This window comes from Coregonus clupeaformis, unplaced genomic scaffold (genome assembly GCF_020615455.1).
Source record: "Coregonus clupeaformis isolate EN_2021a unplaced genomic scaffold, ASM2061545v1 scaf0380, whole genome shotgun sequence".
Lineage (NCBI taxonomy): Eukaryota > Metazoa > Chordata > Actinopteri > Salmoniformes > Salmonidae > Coregonus > Coregonus clupeaformis.
In genome coordinates this window covers 325,656-347,947 of record NW_025533835.1, presented here as the reverse complement: position 1 = coordinate 347,947, position 22,292 = coordinate 325,656, and the positions used below count along the sequence as shown (strand labels likewise).

The 22,292-nt window shown below is 43.6% G+C and overlaps 3 protein-coding genes across 6 annotated transcripts in view; 2 read left to right on the top strand and 1 right to left on the bottom strand.

The window, feature by feature from the left end:
• LOC121556721 (palmitoyltransferase ZDHHC3-A-like) overlaps nucleotides 1–17,816 on the top strand; it is a 30,166-nt gene extending 12,350 nt beyond the window's left edge. For 2 of the 3 annotated variants that reach the window (XM_041870605.2, XM_041870606.2), the window contains 5 exons: nucleotides 307–431; nucleotides 1,949–2,045; nucleotides 2,306–2,387; nucleotides 6,047–6,177; nucleotides 14,578–17,816. In XM_041870605.2, the coding sequence (XP_041726539.1) occupies nucleotides 307–431; nucleotides 1,949–2,045; nucleotides 2,306–2,387; nucleotides 6,047–6,177; nucleotides 14,578–14,784 (642 nt within the window). In that variant the 3' untranslated portion in view covers nucleotides 14,785–17,816. Of the gene's footprint in view, nucleotides 1–306; nucleotides 432–1,948; nucleotides 2,046–2,305; nucleotides 2,388–6,046; nucleotides 6,178–10,107; nucleotides 11,827–14,577 lie in introns of those variants that run through there. The other variant, XM_041870607.1, reaches the window with a different exon arrangement.
• Nucleotides 17,817–18,868: 1,052 nt separating this feature from the next.
• On the bottom strand, nucleotides 18,869–20,377 carry LOC121556726 (transmembrane protein 42-like). 2 transcript variants are annotated; one of them, XM_041870611.1, is made up of 3 exons: nucleotides 20,104–20,377; nucleotides 19,780–19,926; nucleotides 18,869–19,119 (listed from the first exon to the last, which is right to left on the bottom strand). In XM_041870611.1, exons 1-3 carry the CDS (start codon nucleotides 20,281–20,283, stop codon nucleotides 18,985–18,987), a joined length of 462 nt encoding a protein of 153 aa, XP_041726545.1. In that variant the 5' UTR covers nucleotides 20,284–20,377; the 3' UTR covers nucleotides 18,869–18,984. The 2 variants fall into 2 exon arrangements, with proteins under 2 accessions (XP_041726545.1, XP_041726546.1); XM_041870612.1 differs by having other exon boundaries at nucleotides 18,869–19,024.
• A 17-nt stretch (nucleotides 20,378–20,394) lies between these two features.
• On the top strand, nucleotides 20,395–22,182 carry LOC121556725 (uncharacterized protein KIAA1143 homolog). Its single transcript, XM_041870610.2, has 3 exons — nucleotides 20,395–20,607; nucleotides 20,969–21,110; nucleotides 21,229–22,182. Exons 1-3 carry the CDS (start codon nucleotides 20,485–20,487, stop codon nucleotides 21,426–21,428), a joined length of 465 nt encoding a protein of 154 aa, XP_041726544.1. The 5' UTR covers nucleotides 20,395–20,484; the 3' UTR covers nucleotides 21,429–22,182.
• Nucleotides 22,183–22,292: the final 110 nt, after the last annotated feature.

The following is a 22,292-nucleotide window of genomic DNA, read 5'->3' as shown; positions in this document are numbered from 1 at the left end:
AGAGCCCAGGGCAGATGAGTCGATGTTGAAGCTGGAATTGAGGTTAGTAACTGCCGATCTGAGGTTCAGAAGTTCTTGTCGATCATAAGTAAAGATAATCGCTAAAGATTCACAAATGAGCAAAGTTGGGTCAGAGCTCGCAAGACAGCAGTCATACAGTAAAACACCATCTTCAACTTAAAGCACGTCACTGATATTCTATAACAATGCCTGACCACTGCAACAGTAGGCCCCATTTGTTGTGCCAACAGGTGACTCGTGATAAGCAATCATGTCCTCATTCCTATTGCTCTGTATGTCCTACAGGGAGCTGTGCCAAAAGGGAATGCCACTAAAGAGTACATCGAGAGTCTTCAGCTGAAGCCGGGACAGGTGGTCTACAAGTGTCCCAAATGCTGCAGCATCAAGCCTGACCGGGCACACCACTGTAGGTAGGATGACCCAGCATACCACTGTAGGTAGGATGACCCAGCACACCACTGTAGGTAGGATGACCCAGCACACCACTGTAGGTAGGATGACCCAGCACACCACTGTAGGTAGGATGACCCAACACACCACTGTAGGTAGGATGACCCAGCACACCACTGTAGGTAGGATGACCCAACACACCACTGTAGGTAGGATGACCCAACACACCACTGTAGGTAGGATGACCCAGCACACCACTGTAGGTAGGATAACTTCTTCCTCTTCATTGCCAGTTCCTTGGACAGGTCTGGGAAAAAAGACAGCCGGCGGCCTTCCCACTGAACGCCACCCTTTTCTTTCACCGCTTTAAGTACCTTGTCCCGGGCTGTAGACTGTAGAAAGCGGATGTGAACTGTTCTCGGGGGCCCATTCTTGTCATGCATGGGTTTGTTCAATTTCGAATTCGTGCCTGTCATCAAATCCAAATCCTTCTGTGATGATTTTCTGCACACGAGATTAGTCCACCGCTAGCCTCACTCCCCTCTTTCAGATGAACCAATCTCACCTTATTTCTCCTACTTCTGTTCCACCGCCAGCCTCACTCCCCTCTTTCAGATGAACCAATCTCACCTTATTTCTCCTACTTCTGTTCCACCGCCAGCCTCACTCCCCTCTTTCAGATGAACCAATCTCACCTTATTTCTCCTACTTCTGTTCTCAAGTTCTTCCACACGATTCCACAATATGTCCAGCCTTTTCTGGTGATTCTCATTACCCTTCTCCAGACGGGAGACGGCATCCTCCACTATCGAAATCCGTCCCTCTGCCCCCTCCATCCTCTCTTGTATCGCATCAACTTTTTCCTTTAGCTCGGTAGTTGTTGTTTTTATCGTGGAGACATCAGATGCAACATCCAACAAAATCGTGTTCATCTTTCCCATTTGCTCAAATAGATCCTTCAGATTTACCAATTTCTGTGGGTTTCCGTGTTTATCCATGTCTTGGTGGGGGGATTTGGGAGTCAATGTGGCCTTCTGTGAATACCGCGTGTTAGGCTTGAAGAAGTGTGTCAACATTCCAACAACGCCACTTTAGCAAGATGTTTCAAAATGTAAATGATCTTTATATTAAACTGTACTTAAAGTCAATATATTAAGACACAAATGAAAGTGTATGCCGTTGAATTTCAGTATTTACATGCGGATGTTAGGAGCTCTCTAAAGTGCTGCCATCTTTTTCGGTGGTCCCACGTGACTCTGCTGTGCACTTTGACTTTAGCACCACCAGTTACCTGAGGCAGACTGTCTGCTGAACACTTTGACTTTAGCACCACCAGTTACCTGAGGCAGACTGTCTGCTGAACACTTTGACTTTAGCACCACCAGTTACCTGAGGCAGACTGTCTGCTGAACACTTTGACTTTAGGACCACCAGTTACCTGAGGCAGACTGTCTGCTGAACACTTGACTTTAGCACATCTTGCTGAGAAACATGGGACTGTGTTGTTGTTATTCATTTGTTTTCCCCTCCATACTAGTGTGTGCAAGCGCTGCATACGGAAGATGGACCACCACTGTCCCTGGGTGAACAACTGTGTGGGAGAGAACAACCAGAAGTACTTTGTTCTCTTCACAGTACGTACCGTTGCATACTTTACATACTGTAACATTCCATACTGTAGTTTACGTATTCCGTAAGACACCATTACACCTTCAGCCTGCTACAGTAACACAGACAAGTAGCAAATGTAGCTTATGGATTTGCAAATACACATTTCCTATTGGAAAGGTGTAGATTAAGATGTTTGGGTTGTCAAATGCCCTGAAAGTGACTTACAGTTTGTGTGACTACGTTGACACTTGACACTGTCTTACCATGAGTCTCTTTGTTCCAGATGTACATTGCACTCATCTCTCTCCACTCTCTGGTGATGGTGGTCTTCCACTTCCTCTACTGCTTTGAAGATGATTGGACAAGTAAGTCGTTTTGACCTTTTAAACCTGGCTACTCATTGGTTTGATCTAGATCTCATTATAACACAAAGATTTTTCAATCAGCTCCTCTCAACCCTAACGATGGTCTCTGGTTATGTGTTCTTAATAAGTGTTTCAGATGAGGCAATACCACCCATCTCATGTGAAACTGTTCAAGTTACTCTACTAGTTGATCTGCCTCTAGTAAAGTCATAAAGGACAGTGCACTCCTTTTTAGTTTGACGTCCTATACTTCCTGACACTCAGTATTCCTTTTGGTCACTGGCACTGCACTGTGTACAGTAGTTCTGTTGGTCACTGGCACTGTGTACAGTAGTTCTGTTGGTCACTGGCACTGTGTACAGTAGTTCTGTTGGTCACTGGCACTGTGTACAGTAGTTCTGTTGGGCACTGTGTACAGTAGTTCTGTTGGGCACTGCACTGTGTACAGTGGTTCTGTTGGTCACTGGCACTGTGTACAGTGGTTATGTTGGTCACTGGCACTGTGTACAGTAGTTCTGTTGGGCACTGTGTACAGTAGTTCTGTTGGGCACTGTGTACAGTGGTTCTGTTGGTCACTGGCACTGTGTACAGTAGTTCTGTTGGGCACTGTGTACAGTAGTTCTGTTGGGCACTGGCACTGTGTACAGTGGTTCTGTTGGTCACTGGCACTGTGTACAGTGGTTCTGTTGGTCACTGGCACAGTGTACAGTGGTTCTGTTGGTCACTGGCACTGTGTACAGTGGTTCTGTTGGGCACTGGCACTGTGTACAGTAGTTCTGTTGGGCACTGTGTACAGTAGTTCTGTTGGGCACTGTGTACAGTAGTTCTGTTGGGCACTGTGTACAGTAGTTCTGTTGGGCACTGTGTACAGTAGTTCTGTTGGGCACTGTGTACAGTGGTTCTGTTGGGCACTGGCACTGTGTACAGTAGTTCTGTTGGTCACTGGCACTGTGTACAGTAGTTCTGTTGGGCACTGTACTGTGTACAGTAGTTCTGTTGGGCACTGTACAGTAGTTCTGTTGGGCACTGTGTACAGTAGTTCTGTTGGGCACTGTGTACAGTAGTTCTGTTGGGCACTGGCACTGTGTACAGTAGTTCTGTTGGGCACTGGCACTGTGTACAGTGGTTCTGTTGGGCACTGGCACTGTGTACAGTGGTTCTGTTGGGCACTGGCACTGTGTACAGTAGTTATGTTGGGCACTGGCACTGTGTACAGTGGTTCTGTTGGGCACTGGCACTGTGTACAGTAGTTCTGTTGGTCACTGGCACTGTGTACAGTAGTTCTGTTGGGCACTGTACTGTGTACAGTAGTTCTGTTGGGCACTGGCACTGTGTACAGTAGTTATGTTGGGCACTGGCACTGTGTACAGTAGTTCTGTTGGTCACTGGCACTGTGTACAGTAGTTCTGTTGGTCACTGGCACTGTGTACAGTAGTTCTGTTGGTCACTGGCACTGTGTACAGTAGTTATGTTGGTCACTGGAACTGTGTACAGTGGTTCTGTTGGGCACTGGCACTGTGTACAGTGGTTCTGTTGGGCACTGGCACTGTGTACAGTAGTTCTGTTGGTCACTGGCACTGTGTACAGTAGTTCTGTTGGGCACTGTACTGTGTACAGTAGTTCTGTTGGGCACTGTGTACAGTAGTTCTGTTGGGCACTGTGTACAGTAGTTCTGTTGGGCACTGTGTACAGTAGTTCTGTTGGGCACTGTGTACAGTAGTTCTGTTGGGCACTGTGTACAGTAGTTCTGTTGGGCACTGTGTACAGTAGTTCTGTTGGGCACTGGCACTGTGTACAGTAGTTCTGTTGGGCACTGTGTACAGTGGTTCTGTTGGGCACTGTGTACAGTGGTTCTGTTGGTCACTGGCACTGTACAGTAGTTCTGTTGGTCACTGGCACTGTGTACAGTAGTTATGTTGGTCACTGGCACTGTGTACAGTGGTTCTGTTGGGCACTGGCACTGTGTACAGTAGTTATGTTGGTCACTGGCACTGTGTACAGTGGTTCTGTTGGGCACTGGCACTGTGTACAGTAGTTCTGTTGGTCACTGGCACTGCGTACAGTAGTTCTGTTGGGCACTGGCACTGTGTACAGTAGTTCTGTTGGTCACTGGCACTGTGTACAGTAGTTATGTTGGGCACTGGCACTGTGTACAGTAGTTCTGTTGGTCACTGGCACTGTGTACAGTAGTTCTGTTGGTCACTGGCACTGTGTACAGTGGTTCTGTTGGGCACTGTGTACAGTAGTTATGTTGGGCACTGGCACTGTGTACAGTAGTTATGTTGGGCACTGGCACTGTGTACAGTGGTTCTGTTGGGCACTGGCACTGTGTACAGTGGTTCTGTTGGGCACTGGCACTGTGTACAGTAGTTCTGTTGGGCACTGTACTGTGTACAGTAGTTCTGTTGGGCACTGTACTGTGTACAGTAGTTCTGTTGGGCACTGTGTACAGTAGTTATGTTGGGCACTGTGTACAGTAGTTATGTTGGGCACTGTGTACAGTAGTTCTGTTGGGCACTGTGTACAGTGGTTCTGTTGGGCACTGGCACTGTGTACAGTGGTTCTGTTGGGCACTGGCACTGTGTACAGTGGTTCTGTTGGGCACTGGCACTGTGTACAGTGATTCTGTTGGTCACTGGCACTGTGTACAGTAGTTCTGTTGGTTACTGGCACTGTGTACAGTAGTTGGTCACTGGCACTGTGTACAGTAGTTCTGTTGGTTACTGGCACTGTGTACAGTAGTTCTGTTGGTTACTGGCACTGTGTACAGTGATTATGTTGGTCACTGGCACTGTGTACAGTAGTTATGTTGGTCACTGGCACTGTGTACAGTAGTTCTGTTGGGCACTGGCACTGTGTACAGTAGTTCTGTTGGTCACTGGCACTGTGTACAGTAGTTCTGTTGGTCACTGGCACTGTGTACAGTAGTTCTGTGAAGGTTGTTTGGATCCAGCCGCTCAAAGGGAATATGGAGTAGCCTCGTTTCCACATAGTCACTGCAGTATTGCAGAGATACACACTATGTTGCTCAGTAAGTGTATGACTGTCTGTGTGTGATTCAACTCTGCATGTTGTTCGTGCACTTTGATGCTCACTCTTCTATGCTGAGAAATGTCATTTCTATTTAGCGTTTGTTCATACCATAATTATTTGTAATGTGGATGCAATCAACAGTTAAAACCACGTGTCACACAATGCAACATTCTCAATCTCATACAATCAATAGAGGAGGTCCATAAAGATGGACACCCCAATGTACTTACCACTAATGCCTTGTTGGCTCAGTTCTCCGTATTGTACGTTGCTCTCCGTTACTCGGCATCACAGTATACATGATCTCAGTTCTAGCTCCAAGACGCTGCCAATTTGAAAAACCCCAAAAGTAGATTGTGCTGATTTATTGGCACATTGAACCATGTCACGTGCCGTAGTTTAAAAACTGTAGGTAGTGCTAAAACAATGATGTCATATCTGAATTCCGACAACTTTATGCACCTTTGCCATTGTTCCAGTCATCTATCTGAAAAGACTGATGTACAATATGCTTAGCATCCAGCATATAGCTGCCTAGACCACATCAGCCCGTCTAGAAATGTTGCTTTCACTGTGCTGTGAGTGTAAATGTTCCCCTCCCCTCCCTCCTGAACTCCAACTCCCAGAGTGCAGTTCCTTCTCACCTCCTGCGACCGTCATCCTCCTCATCCTCCTGTGCTTTGAGGCCCTCCTCTTCCTCCTCTTCACCTCCGTGATGTTCGGGACTCAGGTCCATTCCATCTGTACAGATGAGACAGTAAGTATTAGACCACCATGCTCCTCTCTTCTGTCCTTCACCTCCTCTTCATCAGACCTGGATTAAATATGTAATGTTATGTCAAATGCTTTAGGTGTGCTTTATTTAGCTTGACTGATGTGCAGGGTGGAGTTTGCACTCTTATGACTATTCCATTGGCATTTCAGCTGGGCCTATTACATTGGACAGGCAAACTTAATCAAGTGCACCTCAAGTATTTGACCTGTGTATTTAAGCCAAGTCTGCTCCCCACTGCTGTTGCTTTGGTGCTTATCTACTGTATGTATGACCTATGAACCTTAACCTCTCTACAACAGCTTACCCACAAAGAGGTGAATCCTAACTTCCACTTAGTAAAATGTTCACTTAGTCTCCTGAAAATTGGACTTAAGTGGAAGTTAGTGTCTAAGAGTGTATATAAAAGGCTCTGCTTGTAGTTGGATCATCTCCTTGTGGGAGTTATGAGTCTAGTCTTGTTTCTACAGTAACAGTGAGTTTCCTATATAAAGGAAATCTTCAACTTGAAACTTGAACATAAAATTCAGCCAAGGCTTGCAGATGCTCTGTTGAGTTTACTGTCAGCAAGTATGAAGAAACGTGTCCATGTATCTGTGTGAGAGGATCAGTTTCCTCTATTGTACCGTCATAAACCATGTAGTGAGTAGACTGTAGATCTCTCTGTGAGAAAGGATCAGTTTCCTCTGATGGTTCTGTACCGTCATAATCCATGTAGTGAGTATACTGTAGATCTCTCTGTACAACGTTTAGTGCTTTAAAACTCTAACTAAACTAACTCTGCTTTCATGCTCTAACATCTTTTTGTCTGCAACTTCAGGCCTGATTGTGTAGTTAGGGCTACTTTGTATAGTTAGGGCTAGGTTTTATAGTTAGGGCTAGGTTTTATAGTTAGGGCTAGATTACATAGTTAGGGCTAGGTTGTATAGTTGGGGCTAGGTTGTATAGTTGGGGCTAGGTTGTATAGTTAGGGCTAGGTTGTATAGTTGGGGCTAGGTTACATAGTTAGGGCTAGGTTACATAGTTGGGGCTAGGTTGTATAGTTGGGGCTAGGTTGTATAGTTGGGGCTAGGTTGTATAGTTGGGGCTAGGTTGTATAGTTGGGGCTAGGTTGTATAGTTGGGGCTAGGTTGTATAGTTGGGGCTAGGTTGTATAGTTGGGGCTAGGTTGTATAGTTGAGGCTAGGTTGTATAGTTGGGGCTAGGTTGTATAGTTGGGGCTAGGTTGTATAGTTGGGGCTAGGTTACATAGTTGGGGCTAGGTTACATAGTTGGGGCTAGGTTACATAGTTAGGGCTAGGTTACATAGTTAGGGCTAGGTTACATAGTTAGGGCTAGGTTACATAGTTAGGGCTAGGTTGTATTCCTAGAAATAGACAACATTTCTGGCTGTATTCTCTCTCATGGAGCCTCAGAAGTGGGGAATGATGTTCATTAGACCTCAGTGTACAGTGTATTGACTTTTAGTCAATACAGTGCATTCGGAAAGTGTTCAGACCCCTTTACTTTTTCCACATTTTGTTACGTTACAATGGATTAAATTATTTGTTTTCCTCATAAACCCCCCCCCCAACAGAAATACCTTATTACATAAGTATTCAGACCCTTTGCTATGAGCCTCGAAATTGAGCTCAGGTGCATCCTGTTTCCATTGAACATCCTTGATGTTACTACAACTTGATTGGAGTCCACCTGTGGTAAATTCAATCGCTTGGACATGATTTGGAAAGGCACACACCTGTCTATATAAGGTCCCACAGTTGACAGTGCATGTCAGAGCAAAAACCAAGCCAAGAGGTCGAAGGAATTGTCCGTAAAACTCCGAGACAGGATTGTGTCGAGGCACAGATCTGGGGAAGGGTACAAAAACCTTTCTGCAGCATTGAAGGTCCCCAAGAACACAGTGGCCTCCATCATTCTTAAATGGAAGAAGTTTGGAACCACCAAGACTCTTCCTAGAGCTGGCCGCCCGGCCAAACTGAGTAATCGGGGGAGAAGGGCCTTGGTCAGGGAGGTGACCAAGAACCCAATGGTCACTCTGACAGAGCTCCAGAGTTCCTCTGTGGAGATGGGACAACCTTCCAGAAGGACAACCATCTCTGCAGGACTCCACCAATCAGGCCTGTATGGTAGAGTGGCCAGACGGAAGCCATTCCTCAGTAAAAGGCACATGACAGCCCACTTGGCGTTTGCCAAAAGGCACCTAAAGACTCTCAGACCATGAGAAACAAGATTCTCTGGTCTGATGAAACAAAGATTGAACTCTTTGGCCTAAATGCCAAGCGTCACATCTGGAGGAAACCTGGCACCATCCCTATGGTGAAGCATGGTGGTGGCAGCATCATGCAGTGGGGATGTTTTTCAGCGGTAGGGACTGGGAGACTAGTCAGGATCGAGGGAAAGATTAACGGAGCAAAGTACAGAGAGATCCTTGATGAAAACCTGTTCCAGAGCGCTCAGGACCTCAGACTGGGGCGAAGGTTCACCTTCCAACAGGACAACGACCCTAAGCACACAGCCAAGACAACGCAGGAGTGGCTTAGGGACAAGTCTCTGAATGTCCTTGAGTGGCCAGAGCCTGGACTTGAACATGATCGAACATCTCTGGAGAGACCTGAAAATAGCTGTGCAGCGACGCTCCCCATCCAACCTGACAGAGCTTCAGAGGATCTGCAGAGAAGAATGGGAGAAACTCCCCAAATACAGGTGTGCCAAGCTTTGTAGTGTGATACCCAAGAAGACTCGAGGGTGGAAACGCTGCCAAAGGTGCTTCAACAAAGTACTAAGTAAAGGGTCTGAATACTTATGTAAATGTGATATTTCAGTTTTTATTTTATTTCTTGGGGAGAAAATTCTAAAAACCTGTTTTTGCTTTGTCATTATGGGGTATTGTGTTTAGATTGATGAGAAAAAAAACGATTTAATTCATTTTAGAATAACGCTGTAACGTAACAAAATGTGGAAAAGTCAAGGGGTCTGAATGCTTTCCGAATGCACTGTACATTAGTCTATGGACATTTAGTCAACACATTAGTCTATGGACATTTAGTCAGTACATTAGTCTATGGACATTTAGTCAACGTATTAGTCTATGGACATTTAGTCAACGTATTAGTCTATGGACATTTAGTCAACGTATTAGTCTATGGACATTTAGTCAACGTATTAGTCTATGGACATTTAGTCAACGTATTAGTCTATGGATATTTAGTCAACGTATTAGTCTATGGACATTTAGTCAACGTATTAGTCTATGGACATTTAGTCAACACATTAGTCTATGGACATTTAGTCAACACATTAGTCTATGGACATTTAGTCAGTACATTAGTCTATGGACATTTAGTCAACGCATTAGTCTATGGACATTTAGTCAATGCATTAGTCTATGGACATTTAGTCAACGCATTAGTCTATGGACATTTAGTCAACGTATTAGTCTATGGACATTTAGTCAACGTATTAGTCTATGGACATTTAGTCAACGTATTAGTCTATGGACATTTAGTCAGTACATTAGTCTATGGACATTTAGTCAACGTATTAGTCTATGGACATTTAGTCAACGTATTAGTCTATGGACATTTAGTCAACGTATTAGTCTATGGACATTTAGTCAGCACATTAGTCTATGGACATTTAGTCAGCACATTAGTCTATGGACATTTAGTCAGCACATTAGTCTATGGACATTTAGTCAACACATTAGTCTATGGACATTTAGTCTGTCTGTGCTCAGGTAGTCATAGCTTAAGCCACGTCCTGACTTTAGAGTGAAAGAGGTTTTAAATCAAAAGGAAAAAGCAAAGGGGGTCCTGTGATTCGTCAGTTAGAATAACAGTCAGGGAGGAAGTAGTTTGATTGGTTCACAGTACACACACAGTACACTGAAGTTTGGTTGTCTCTCGTTTTCAGGGCATAGAACAGTTGAAAAAGGAGGAGAGAAGATGGGCTAAAAAAACTAAGTGGATGAACATGAAGGCGGTATTTGGACACCCCTTCTCCATGTTCTGGTTTATCCCGTTGACCCGACCTGGGAGGGCCCATGGGAAGGCTGAATCCTACCAGTATGTGGTCTGAGCTTAGCCACCCGGGGGAAGCAAACTCTGAGACAGAGGTGTTAACACCGCTCCATTCCTCCACCCCCATCCCTCCACCTCACCCTGACTCTCCTCCCCAACACTCCTTCACAATGCTGAACGGGATTGGAATCCCTCTAACTCTGAACAATTTATCGATTGTGCTTTTTACATTGCCACATTTTTTTTTATGTTGCTTGGGAACAAAAGTGAAGTGGAGTTGCAGAGAAAAATATATATTCTAAAACTTTCAAACTTGTAAAAAACTTTGCCTGTTTTAACTCTTATGTATGTTGTTGATTTGTTTGTTTTTCTGAATCACTTTTCCCTCTGTTCTCTCGTCTCTCCCCTCTGTGTCTCCTCTCTGCCCTCTGTTCTCTCTCCCCTCTGTTCACTCCTCTGTTTTCTCCTCTCTCCCCTCTGTTCTCTCCTCTCTCCGCAGTTCTAGCTTGAGTGCCAGTTTGTTGGTGCTGTCATGTCAACTCAGGAGTTGGCATAATAGCACAAACCGATCTGGCACTCAGGCTACCTTCCGTCCTCCTGTCAGTCAAAACTAAACCCCTCCCTCCTCCTAACCCAGCACAGGGAACACATATTGTCTTTTCACTAGGCCTGTACAGTTGACCGTTTGAGAGGCTTTTAAAGCCAGATGGAAGTATAGGGTGTTGAGGATCAGTAGGTTAGCCATCTTACTTTGTTAAACACACATATTTTCTTGTGTATAAAGAAAGTTAAAGTTACAGCATATCATGCCGCTCCTTTCAGGTTTATCCTTCTTTAGGAACAAGAAAACATGGAGTTGTTTCAGAATATTTCATGTGTGAAAGTTGCCGGTAACTCATTGATCCTGCTTTCTAGTTTCTATGTGTGCCAAATTCAGCATATTTCTCAATCACCCAAGCACTTGAAAAATACTATTTGTATTCTGTAGTTTCTCCAGAATATACGTTTTATGTTGGAATGAAACTTAATTTTGAGTTATTCAGGAGACGTGGAAACCAGAGGGAAGTAGTGATTCACAAAATTAACTTAACAGTTCAAATATATTTTGCAAAGTAAAATTCTAAAATATTAACCAACAAAGCTGATTATGCAGTAGTAGTTTTACTTGAATATCAACATCAAAATATGTCCAGCTGGTTACACATCATGAGTCATGACAAATATGCACTTTTCCTGAGATGTATCTATCAGTGGAGTTTATAATGTTTACTTTCTCTTGTGTGATCTTTTGTATGCTTGAAAAAACTTAATTGGGCTGGTTTCCCAGACACAGATTAAGCCTGGACTAAACATCTCTTTCAATCTCTATTGATAATGCTTTTGAGTAGGAGTAATCTGTCTCTTGGAAACCGGCCCATTATGTCATTGTTCAACATTGGGATTGTTCTTCTCCTGTGTCTTTCTTTGCTTTCTGTTTTTATTCTGTTTAGTTTGAATGGATGGTTGTTGAGTAGGACTGTCACCTAACTGAGGATGCATCCCAAAATGGCACCCTATTCCCTATATAGTGCACTACTTATGACTATAGCCCCATGGACCCTGGTCTAAAGTAGTGCACTATATAGGGAATAGGCGGCAGGTATCTTAGTGGGTAAGAGCGTTGTGCCAGTAACCGAAAGGTCGCTGGTTCTAATCTCAGAGCCGACTAGGTGGAAAATCTGTCTGTGCCCTTGAGCAAGGCACTTAACCCTAATTGCTCCTGTAAGTCGCTCTGGATGAGAGCGTCTGCTAAATGACTAAAATGTAAATGTAATAGGGTGCCATTTGGGAGTCGACCTGACACTGCTGCTGCCATGTCTTGCCTGTGAACAAGCTAGTGAAAACCTAACACAGATGGTTCTTTTTTTTTTTTTTACTGATATTTTTCAACACTGGCGCAGAGAAAGAATAAATATTTCTGATTTGTTTAATAAGCTGTTATTTTTTTCATGTCATATCCATATTAATGATCTTTCTCCAAGGAACTGTTATATCGTGTCATTGCAATGGGTGTTTGTATGCATGCACCTACAGTGCCTTGCAAAAGTATTCATCCCCCTATTTTGTTGCATTACAACCTGTAATTTAAATGGATTTTTATTTGGATTTCATGTAATGGACATACACAAAATAGTCCAAATTGGTGAAGTGGGATGAAAAAAAATAATAACGGAAAAGTGGTGCATGCATATGTGTTCACCCCCTTTGCTATGAAGCCCCTAAATAAGATATGGTGCAACCAATTACCTTCAGAAGTCACATAATTAGTTAAATAAAGTCCACCTGTGTGCAATCTAAGTGTCACATGATCTGTCACATGATCTCAGTGTATATATACACCTGTTCTGAAAGGCCCCAGAGTCTGCAACACCACTAAGCAAGGGGCACCACCAAGCAAGCGGCACCGTGAAGACCAAGGACCTCTCCAAACAGATCAGGGACAAAGTTGTGGAGATGGACAGATCAGGGTTGGGTTATAAAACAATATCAGATACTTTGAACATGGAAAGAATATGGCACCACAACAAACCTGCCAAGAGAGGGCCGCCCACCAAAACTCATGGACCAAGCAAGGAGGGCATTAATCAGAGAGACCAAAGATAACCCTGAAGGAGCTGCAAAGCTCCACAGCGGAGATTGGAGTATCTGTCCATAGGACCACTTTAAGCCGTACACTCCACAGAGCTGGGCTTTACGGAAGAATGGCCAGAAAAAAGCCATTGCTTAAGACAAAGAATAAGCAAACACGTTTGGTGTTCACCAAAAGGCATGTGGGAGACTCCCCAAACATACGGAAGAAGCTTTTTGGCCATCAAGGAAAACGCTATGTCTGGCGCAAACCCAACACCTCTCATCACCCCGAGAACACCATCCCCACAGTGAAGCATGGTGGTGACAGCATCATGCTGTGGGGATGTTTTTCATCAGCAGGGACTGGGAAACTGGTCAGAATTGAAGGAATGATGGATGGTGCTAAATACAGGGACATTCTTGATGGAAACCTGTTTCAGTCTTCCAGAGATTTGAGACTGGGACGGAGGTTCACCTTCCAGCAGGACAATGACCCTAAGCATACTGCTAAAGCAACACTTGAGTGGTTTAAGGGCAAACATTTAAATGTCTTGGAATGGCCTAGTCAAAGGCCAGACCTCAATCCAATTGAGAATCTGTGGTATGACTTAAAGATTGCTGTACTCCAGCGGAACCCATCCAACTTGAAGGAGCTGGAGAAGTTTTGCCTTGAAGAATGGGCAAAAATCCCAGTGTCTAGATGTGCCAAGCTTATAGAGACACCCCAAGAGACTTGCAGCTGTAATTGCTGCAAAAGGTGGCTCTACAAAGTATTGACTTTGGGGGGGTGAATAGTTATGCACGCTCAAGTTTTCTGTTTTTTTGTCTTATTTCTTGTTTGTTTCACAATACAAATTATTTGCATCTTCAAAGTGGTAGGCATGTTGTGTAAATCAAATGATACAAACCCCCCCAAAAATATATTTTAATTCCAGGTTGTAAGGCAACAACATAGTAAAAATGCAAATGCAATCCACTGTATATCTATCCTCACTCTGCATTGGCTTTGGTTACTGATGTGTCTCCTACCACTTCTAGTGAAGCTTTTAACTGTCTCTCTGAGCCTTGAGGCTGTCAGACTTGCTGCTTTCTGAATGGTATGGGACGGAGGTAAGCCTGCAACAGACAGAATGGAGGCAACTTACATTTTGTCGTGCTGTACACACTTAACGTTACTGTGGAATGAATGAGTTTCCTGAACAACAAAGCATCATGCATGTGTTTCTGAACGTTTCTTATTGTCTCCGGAGTCATTATAGGTTTACGTTTAAGACCCGGGATGCATGGATGTCTTTTATTGACATAATTAGCCTGGAGTCTGTTCACTGCATTGTTTTGTGCCAACTTCACCAACACATAGGAGTCTGTTCACTGCATTGTTTTGTGCCAACTTCACCAACACATAGGAGTCTGTTCACTGCATTGTTTTGTGCCAACTTCACCAACACATAGGAGTCTGTTCACTGCATTGTTTTGTGCCAACTTCAACACATAGGAAAAGACCACACTGTCAGTGTCCATGCCTTCTCAGAATAGTATGGCCTGGTTTCCACACCCACAGATTCTCCATTGAGCCTGCATGTTAGTCCAAGAGGAGTTCATCTGGGTTCAGGAAACCAGACACTTATGTCACATTTTCACTTTCTCTCCCATTGAAACCAATGCATGACTAAGTGAACATTTGACCCCTAAATGATTAAATGTTTGATTCAGTCCCTCTGTCTACAGCTCACTGTGTTCTCTCTCTGTCCAGGGCATCGAGCGTCTGAAGGGGGAGCAGGCCAGGTGGGAGAAGACTTCGTGCTGGGAGGCCATGAAGTCAGCGTTTGGAGGGCCCTTCTCCCCATCCTGGCTCAGCCCCTTCTCTGACCTCCAGTGTAAGAGGGATCCCAATGCCCACATGGTGGTGCCACAAGGGGAGATCATCGAGGAGGACGTCATAGAGATACCACTGGTCTAGTATCATAGACTCCCATAGAAATAGAACGAATAGAATGGGCGTGGCACCTATAACCCTGGCAATTAGAATGGTTAACTCCTGAGTACGCTTGCTATGGATGCCTGGTTATAACCCTGGCAATTAGACTGGTTAACTCATGGGTACGCTCCCTATGGATGCCTGGTTATAACCCTGGCAATTAGACTGGTTAACTCATGGGTACGCTCGCTATGGATGCCTGGTTATAACCCTGGCAATAAGACTGGTTAACTCATGGGTACGCTCGCTATGGATGCCTGGTTATAACCCTGGCAATTAGACTGGTTAACTCATGGGTACGCTCGCTATGGATGCCTGGTTATAACCCTGGCAATTAGACTGGTTAACTCATGGGTACGCTCGCTATGGATGCCTGGTTATAACCCTGGCAATTAGACTGGTTAACTCATGGGTACGCTCGCTATGGATGCCTGGTTATAACCCTGGCAATTAGACTGGTTAACTTATGGGTACGCTCCCTATGGATGCCTGGTTATAACCCTGGCAATTAGACTGGTTAACTCATGGGTACGCTCGCTATGGATGCCTGGTTATAACCCTGGCAATAAGACTGGTTAACTCATGGGTACACTCGCTATGGATGCCTGGTTATAACCCTGGCAATTTTACTGGTTAACTCATGGGTACGCTCGCTATGGATGCCTGGTATTGTGATCCATTATGCTGTCATTGACTTAATAATAATGATCAGGAGGGTGCTTCCATTGGTCCTGTTTCACACATGGACAGGTGTGTATTATACACCTGAGTGAATTGGACATTTCGTTTTTTGCATATCCCAACTCCCCCTGAGACACCCTGGGAGAGTGGGGTCTGGACTAGGCTTGAATGGGGACGCCAGTTCTATTCATTCTATTTCTATAGAGACTCCACTGGTCTAGTGTGGTGTCTTCCTACAGTGCTTCTATAGAGACCACTGGTCTAGTGTGGTGTCTTCCTACAGTGTTTCTATAGAGACTCCACTGGTCTAGTGTGGTGTCTTCCTACAGTGTTTCTATAGAGACTACACTAGTCTAGTGTGGTGTCTTCCTACAGTGCTACTGCTGCTTGGACCAAAGCCTTAAAGGGACTCAATCCTTAGAATGACCCACAACATGTCCAGGTCTATGCCCCTGGTGATGTGAATGAGGTATAAATTCAACAAGGATGAGTTGGATTGACCCAAACATGCTTTTTCAGTACTCAAGAGCATCTCATGCATACGCAGCTCTGCATGGTTCAGTTGTATTGAGGGAAGAGCTCTAGAAGTGACCTGTGGACTGTGCAGAATCTAGACTGTCTGTGGCCTTCCTCTACTCTTACTTCACTGAGTGCCTTATAAACTGTCAAACTGAGAATTGACAGTTACTAGCCTTATTCTGCAAGGTATGCAAATGAGGTGGTAACAGTTTTTAACCTTTTTTTTATGTCTGTATTATCATGTCAGAGAATTACATTACCTTTATAAGTGTGTTTTAATTAAAGGGCCTTATCTAAACATTCCATTATTAATGTTCAATAACATTCAAATGTTAACATACAATTGTCATGCATTTATTATCATTGTCTTAATCTGGAACATGTAGCGCAAACACATTTATTGAATGAGGGTTAGATGATCGTGTAGGGGGGTTAGATAGTGTAGGAGGGTTAGATGATAGTGAAGGGGGGTTAGATTATAGTGAAGGGGGGGTTAGATGATAGTGAATGAGGTTAGATGATAGTGAAGGGGGTTAGATAGTAGTGAAGGGGGGTTAGATGATATTCTAGGGGGGTTAGATGATATTCTAGGGGGGTTAGATGATAGTCTAGGGGGGTTAGATGATAGTCTAGGGGGGTTAGATGATAGTGAATGGGGTTAGATGATAGTGATTGGGGTTAGATGATAGTGAATGGGGTTAGATGATAGTGAATGGGTTAGATGATAGTGTAGGGGGGTTAGATGATAGTGAATGGGGTTAGATGATAGCGTAGGGGGGTTAGATGATAGTGAATGAGGTTAGATGATAGTGAATGAGGTTAGATGATAGTGAAGGGGGGTTAGATGATAGTCTAGGGGGGTTAGATGATAGTGAATGGGGTTAGATGATAGCGTAGGGGGGTTAGATGATAGTGAATGAGGTTAGATGATAGTGAAGGGGGTTAGATGATAGTCTAGGGGGTTAGATGATAGTCTAGGGGGGTTAGATGATAGTCTAGGGGGGTTAGATGATAGTGAATGGGGTTAGATGATAGTGAATGGGGTTAGATGATAGTGAATGGGGTTAGATGATAGCGTAGGGGGGTTAGATGATAGCGAATGAGGTTAGATGATAGTGAAGGGGGGTTAGATGATAGTGAATGGGGTTAGATGATAGTGTATGGGGGGTTAGATGATAGTGTATGGGGGGTTAGATGATAGTGTATGGGGGTTAGATGATAGTGTATGGGGGGTTAGATGATAGTGTAGGGGGGTTAGATGATAGTGTAGGGGGGTTAGATGATAGTGTAGGGGGGTTAGATGATAGTGTAGGGGGGTTAGATGATAGTGAATGGGGTTAGATGATAGTGAAGGGGGTTAGATGATAGTGAATGAGGTTAGATGATAGTGAAGGGGGTTAGATGATAGTGAAGGGGGTTAGATAGTAGTGAATGGTTGTACTGCACTTTATCCTTTTGTACAGGATGGTAATACTACTTCTACAGTCAAATGAAAGCTCCATATCATGGGACCACTATTGTTTACTCTAACATATGAATAAAAGGGAAGTTGTCAATGATGCTATCTTTGTTTATCCATGTATTGATTGGTTCTCATATTAGCTCGACTACAGAATAAAGAACATGTCAGTCAGAGATTAAGTGACAAGATATTTCATGTAAGTCGCTCTGGATAAGAGCGTCTGCTAAATGACGTAAATGTAAAATGTAAATGTAAAGGTTTATTTACAAAACTCTTATTTCAATGAATTGATATGCATTTAGTCTTACTGGTCATTACAATATTTTCAATAAAATATACATCTTAATCTTAATGGTAGTATTCCAAATTCTTTGTTTGTATAATAATGTGTAGTGGAGAAAAGCATGATCATGTTTGTGTATGGAGTGCAGACCTTGGTTATATAATACCTAGAGACAGTAAGACAATAGAAACATGTCAGTTGTAACATACCATGTTAGAATCCATATACAGTGGGGGGAAAAAAGTATTTAGTCAGCCACCAATTGTGCAAGTTCTCCCACTTAAAAAGATGAGAGAGGCCTGTAATTTTCATCATAGGTACACGTCAACTATGACAGACAAATTGAGGGAAAAAAATCCAGAAAATCACATTGTAGGATTTTTAATGAATTTATTTGCAAATGGGCCAAAATACCAGCAACAGTGTGTGAAAACCTTGTGAAGACTTACAGAAAACGTTTGACCGGTGTCATTGCCAACAAAGGGTATATAACAAAGTATTGAGAAACTTTTGTTATTGACCAAATACTTATTTTCCACCATAATTTGCAAATAAATTCATAAAAAATCCTACAATGTGATTTTCTGGGGAAAAAATTCTCATTTTGTCTGTCATAGTTGACGTGTACCTATGATGAAAATTACAGGCCTCTCATCTTTTTAAGTGGGAGAACTTGCACAATTGGTGGCTGACTAAATACTTTTTTTCCCCACTGTACCGTCAGTTGTAACATGCCATGAAATCCAATGTGTGACTGACACCATCAAAGCCCATTCTGATAACAGAACATTTCTCGTGAAATCCAGATTATTTGAGCCAGAAAGTGTTTGAAACAGTGAGGCTGTACAGTAGGATGAAACAGTGAGGCGCAGTGGTCTAAGGCACTGCATCGCAGTGCTAGCTGTGCCACTAGAGATCCTGGTTCGTATCCAGGCTCTGCTGTAGCCGGCCGCAACCGGGAGACCAATGGGGCGGCGCACAATTGGCCCAGCGTCGTCCAGGGTAGGGGAGGGAATGGCCGGCAGGGAGGTAGCTCAGTTGGTAGAGCATGGCGTTTGCAACGCCAGGGTTGTGGGTTCGATTCCCACGGGGGGCCAGTATGAAAATAAAATAAAGAATAATGTATGCACTAACTGTAAGTCGCTCTGGATAAGAGCGTCTGCTAAATGACGTAAATGTAAATGTACAGTAAGATGATTGATGCAGTGGTATTGTTATTCCACATGTGGACAGTCCTTCACTCTTCCTTCTTGGCCTCTGCTGGTCGAGAAGTCGATCTGTGCAGCACCAGTAAACCTGAGAGAGTTAGAGAGATGCCCACCCACCACAGTGCTGCATGGGTCTCACCAAAGATCAGCTTCCCAAGGAATGCCTAAAGACGGTACAGATGATGTAAGTGGGATTGACAACATAAATAGCCAATAATACTTTCATCCACACAGTGATTCACAGATGTCATTGCTCCAATAATGTAGTTCCACTATGGTCTTATGGTCAACGTTCTGTACTGTAAGTGAGTTGTTCATATAAATTGGATAGCTGAGATCTGGGGTCGTATTAATAAAGCATCTCAGAGGAGGGATGATGAGCTTTGGGGTCGTATTCATAAAGCATCTCAGAGGAGTGATGAGATCTGGGGTCGTATTCATAAAGCATCTCAGAGGAGGAGTGCTGAGATCTGGGGTCGTATTCATAAAGCATCTCAGAGGAGGGGTGATGAGCTTTGGGGTCGTATTCATAAAGCATCTCAGAGGAGTGATGAGATCTGGGGTCGTATTCATAAAGCATCTCAGAGGAGGAGTACTGAGATCTGGGGTCGTATTCATAAAGCATCTCAGAGGAGGAGTGATGCGATCTGGGGTCGTATTCATAAAGCATCTCAGAGGAGGAGTGATGCGATCTGGGGTCGTATTCATAAATTCATTATTCATTATGATCTAAAATGTGAAATTGATCATAAGGTCAGCACTCCTACTCTGAGACATTTTATGAATACATGCCCTGATAGATATTAACCAGTTGCCCTACTCACAGAGGATACAAAGTTGGATGCGGTGGTGGTGACCGTGGCCCGGGCTGAGGAGGAGGAGTGTCTCAGAGCCTTGGAGAAGAAGGTCCACATCACAGCATTACTGGTGAACAGTAGTCCTCCACACAGCAGCCGCAGAGGGATGTGGAGCTGAAACATTACACCACATCACAGCATTACAGTTGAACAGCAGCCACAGAGGGATGTGGAGCTGGAATACAATAGGACTTGTTAGTGGTCTCTGGTAGAATGGTATCTCACACACAATCTATATTGCTCTCACACACACAATTTGAAAATGATACATTCATATAGATACACACTCACCCATTCGCAGGGTGATGTTTCCTCCTGAATAATCCTGTAGTCCCCATCCTGAGCCCAGGCTTTCAACCCTGTTTTACACATCCCTTTGAGGTAGTCTGAGCCCAGAGATAGCTTGGCTGACGAGGAGGCAACGGCTCCAAGAAAGCCCGCTAATAATGCATAAAATGCACCTGAGATCATGTTTATTTAGTATCTAAACTAGAGACTGTACTGTCACATATTTGACTACTTCCTTGTCTAAAAGTCTTCACTCGATTCAACCAATCAGATTCACCTCTGGGATCATATGACCTTCAGCGGGCGCAGGGTGATGACGATTTAATGTTACGCTAAACACAACCTGAAATTCCCTTGTTTCATTCATTTGTTCTAACTATCAAAATGGCTAAGATGAATAAGGGTCCGAAAGCGAACGTATCGTGGGTGAAACCAGCAGAGCCGTCATTTTTAAAGAAATTCAAGAACGATGTTGGATTTAAGGAAGGACCCACCATTGATACCAAGGTATTTCGCTAATGTGCTAGCTAGCCTATGGAAAATAGACTAGGTGGCACGTAGAGCTACAGTATATCTGTGGATATATGGCAAGCCCACTGGAGAGCTACTCTATGTGCAGGTTGTTGTTTTAGCCCTGCTCTAACACCTTGATTCAGCTAGTCAAGGAACGTAATTAGCTAACTCTACAGGAGAGTTGACCACCCTCCAAATTATTCGTTTTTCCCTCACAGAATTCAATTCCTTGACTACTATAGATATTTCATTGACATGAAGGGCTATTTTTGCAGATATGTGTACCTTTAACATGGACAGGGAGGCTGGCATGATGTCAATATGGTGATATTTAACCCTGTCTCCTTTCCTGCAGCGTCTAGAGATGCCAGCCTTGGAGGATGACAGTGGCAGTGATCGTGAAGATGAGTTGCCTCAAGTTGTCATTCTCGAAAAGGGAGATCTGAGCGCTGAAGAAGTGTTACAGATAAAAGGGGTAAAGGATGGTACAGAAAAAGGTAAGAACAATTAATTGTACAAATAAATTGATTTAAAAGCCTAAACTATCAAGGGAACTTGGTGTTAATTGGCGTGTGTGTCTAAACTTAATCTGCCTCTTCTCCTTGCTGCCTACAGAAGACAAGCCTCCTGCAGACGGCAAGATCCTGTTCAAGAAGCCCACGAAGCGCTCCTCAGACAAGTTCCAGGGCATCACCGCCAGCTCTAGCAAGAAGAAAAAGAGTGAAGGAGAAGATGAAGAGAAAAAGGAGAAGTCTGAAAAGAAGGTGAAAAACAAGAGTCTTCTCTCTTTCGGAGAGGATGAGGATGAGGACTAGAAGTTAATTCACTGAGGGAGTTCAGACTAGAGCAATCAACGACTTATCAGACTAGAGCAATCAACCACTCAGGGATTATGGAACTGATCTACTGCGGTTGTTGGCTTTTACTATGGGCAAAAAGACCCAACATAGAATAGCTCCATGTTGTAGTTTGACCCACTAGACTAAGATACTTAGACATTACGGGTCATCCATTCTTTTGGAGGTGGAATCTGGACATGTATCTGAAACAAACCCCTTCATCACATTCATGATCAGATCTTTAGATACATAAGATGTATGCTTTTATTCTTTATCGACTATGAGACATGTCTCTGCTGTTGGAAATTGTATAGTGACTCACTGTGGGCCTATTATCCATTCATTACAACTATATTCATCCGTCCTTCAGTGGACCCTCTGGACTTTTCATATAGCCAACACAGGGTCTGGATCTAAGATTTATCAAGGTAACCCTTGTGACAACAGCTACTAATGGGAAGAAATGAGCTGGTGGCTTTGGTCAAAAATATAGTCTGGAGCGTTGATGAGATACATTTCTACTTCTAAAGTCAATAATTCATTGGATGTACAAATATGTTTTAGCTTCGACAACGGAGCTTCAAAATATGTTTAAGTTAAACAATGCATTGTTGTTTATGCCAAGGTGTTGGATTATGCTATGTGATTGTATTGTAGTGTGCGTTTTTCTAAATGATGGTTTTAGTTGAATAAGTTTGAAATGTAACAATTAAAATACATTAAGGCCTTACGATAGTATTATGTTATAGTTTGTTCTGTAGAAAGCAGGTCTGTAAGTAGGTCCTTTTGAAAGAATGCTTCTCATAGCAAATACCTTTACAGTTTTCACAATATGCAGAA

Coding starts and splice junctions, on each gene's coding strand:
- LOC121556726 (XM_041870611.1), bottom strand. CDS start 20,283: ATGATCTCAGGTGCATTTTATGCATTATTAGCGGGCTTTCTTGGAGCC. Junction 19,927..20,103: donor AAACATCACCCTGCGAATGG/GTGAGTGTGTAT, acceptor GTAATGTTTCAG/CTCCACATCCCTCTGCGGCT. Junction 19,120..19,779: donor CATCCAACTTTGTATCCTCT/GTGAGTAGGGCA, acceptor TACCGTCTTTAG/GCATTCCTTGGGAAGCTGAT.
- LOC121556725 (XM_041870610.2), top strand. CDS start 20,485: ATGGCTAAGATGAATAAGGGTCCGAAAGCGAACGTATCGTGGGTGAAA. Junction 20,608..20,968: donor GACCCACCATTGATACCAAG/GTATTTCGCTAA, acceptor CCTTTCCTGCAG/CGTCTAGAGATGCCAGCCTT. Junction 21,111..21,228: donor AAAGGATGGTACAGAAAAAG/GTAAGAACAATT, acceptor TGCTGCCTACAG/AAGACAAGCCTCCTGCAGAC.